Genomic DNA, 2,500 nt, shown 5'->3' on the forward strand with positions numbered 1-2,500 from the left:
CCCAACCGTATATGAGAAATTGCAAATTAGATTTTTCTCGCAGGGTTTCCTGAACGATGACATTTTCAATGGAGTCTGTTATTCAGACCTTCTAAACAAATGAGCCTTTATCAAGCGGACGTTCCCCTGGGTCGTGACTACAGACCACAATGATATTGTTATGAATATCATCGCATGAATCCTGCAAAAGCAAATCTTTCATTGACTTGATTTAATGTAAGTGTGTCAGTGGTTGATCCAACCCTGTTAATCACATCACTCATGACGCGTTGCAACCCACTGACCGGACCCAGTGTGAACAGCGGAGGCCATCTGTGACTAACGCACGTGCTGCAGTCTCCACCCAAGCATGTTTCATATGTAAATGTAAACAGACACGTGCATAGCGAGGCATGTAAACGTTCACCTCGGCCAGTCTGATAACCAAGCCTCTTGTACCACCAGGGGGGTTAATGTTGCGTCACTTTGGCTGGAATGGTCACGTGAGTAGACAGAAGGAGAGATATCTAGGACCAACGGATATAGTTGGTCCCTATCAACTAAATAAATAACTAAATAAATAAATGATGTTTTCTTATTTCTGATTAGTTTTTGCATTCTTGTGATAGTGTTATTGCGTTGTATCAGTTATGTTATCCTAGAGAATTGTGATTAGTGAAAGGGGCTAAAACGCCTGTTTGTGAATAACATGTTGAATAAAGAACGGCTGTTGTCATTTTTTCATCTTGTTATTTACAGAGGATTTGTAAAACACATTTTGCCCACACCTGTGAAAATGTTCAGTGGCTTTTGTTCAGAAACTCTCGACTACCCTTTAAATGTAAATTGCTGCCTTCATTTACATTGCGTTTTCTACGTTATTTTACATTAACATGAAACATACAATCAAATGTGTCATTGTATCTTACTTGAGCTGCTTGAAGATGGGCCTTGTTTGTCTTGTAAATATTAAACCTGGAACTAATATACCACCTGTTACCCCAGCCCGTGTGGTTTATTCCTTTAAACACAAAACAATGCAAACAGTATACTACATCATGATGGATTAAAACCGACAGAATGGAAGGATTCAATGAATTCACACAATGCTCTGGGGTTGTAATGTATTAACATGAAGTCAATATCAACAACTTTCTTTTATATGGTTCACTCTATTCTTATTCTAAAGCCCTGCATTTCGTACACAGCCATACTTGATAAATATGATAAGATAAACACAATGTTATCTAACTCCCGCCTCTCCTTTGTACTGCAATAATGATGCACCTATCAATAGTATTCTGATTATTTTAAGGGGGTGTGATGGATACAGGCCACCCAGCCGGCTGGATGGCTGGATGGTAGATTAAGGTCTACATGGAAGTGACGGCTAAAATGGGTGATTCATAGCTCGTTAAGAGAATTAATGGCTCTTGAACGGCGATTTTTTTTTTTTTGGAAGCAAACCCATTACTTCAGCAAGGAAATAAAACCCACAGTGGATGGGAGTGAGAGGGATCAGGCTTCTGGAGGCTCCTAACGGGCGACTATAATCAGACTACCAGGGATTCCTTATACATTGATCCTTTGAGTCCTCTGTAACCATGCAAAATCAGCTAATAACTTACAGTCTGTGCGCGTTAAATGATGTCCCCGCGCCAGACTATTTGCAGACTGTAGCCGGGATGAATCACCATAGACCCATGAGTTTTCTGTCTGTCTTGCGCCAACAAACACACACACACACACACACACACACACACACACACACACACACACACACACACACACACACACACACACACACACACACACACACACACTCAGCGAGAGAAGATGAAAGGAGATACAGTGCGAGAAGCGATGTAAAGTGACAATTTAAGGAAACTGATCCGGAGTCCGCTGTGGCGTGCGGACCTGCCACCAGAAAGCACATCGATTATTATGTAACTTCACTCCGAAACTCAGCTTTGGAAAAAGTATAAAGGATGGGGTCGCTGTACGACGCCCACAAACATGCCCGTTCACCATCAACCAAAGACCGACCACACTAAAACATTTATTGAGAATGTAGCCCACTACAACGGGATTCTAGTGACGTGAATCACAGTTCAAATCAGACAGCAGTCGGCTATCAACAGATTTTAAAAGAGAATATATGTATTACCTGCATGTTTGGGTTCTCTGTGTGCGGGTTGTCGGTAAAAGTCGCCCGGATTGCAGCCGCAGCGCTACCTCTGGTGTCCTCTGCTCTCGCTCAGCCCGCTCAGCTGAGATGCGAAGGAATGTTCGCCTACCGAAAGGAGGGGGGGAGGGAGGAGGGGGATTCAGCCAAATAGGATGAGGGAGGGGAGACGGATCGAAGGAGGAATTGTTGAATTCCAGGTTGTTATTATTGGCTTGTGGTACATATGTAAAAGTTACATTTCGGGACATATACTTTCGTGTACCAAGGAATATCTACCACTCAACGCCAACTGAAATTTAAATATTTAAATCAAAGAACGTTTTGTTCAAGGTG

General features: G+C 42.4%; 1 protein-coding gene across 2 annotated transcripts in view; it reads right to left on the reverse strand.

Annotated features, from left to right (window-relative positions):
• kcnip3b (Kv channel interacting protein 3b, calsenilin) overlaps nt 1-2,229 on the reverse strand; it is a 29,644-nt gene extending 27,415 nt beyond the window's left edge. For both annotated transcript variants that reach the window (XM_056593150.1, XM_056593149.1), the window contains exon 1: nt 2,147-2,229. In XM_056593150.1, the coding sequence (XP_056449125.1) occupies nt 2,147-2,152 (6 nt within the window). In that variant the 5' untranslated portion in view covers nt 2,153-2,229. The remainder of the gene's footprint in view (nt 1-2,146) is intronic.
• Nucleotides 2,230-2,500: the final 271 nt, after the last annotated feature.

The sequence above is a fragment of the Gadus chalcogrammus genome, chromosome 6, assembly GCF_026213295.1.
Source record: "Gadus chalcogrammus isolate NIFS_2021 chromosome 6, NIFS_Gcha_1.0, whole genome shotgun sequence".
Taxonomy (NCBI): domain Eukaryota; kingdom Metazoa; phylum Chordata; class Actinopteri; order Gadiformes; family Gadidae; genus Gadus; species Gadus chalcogrammus.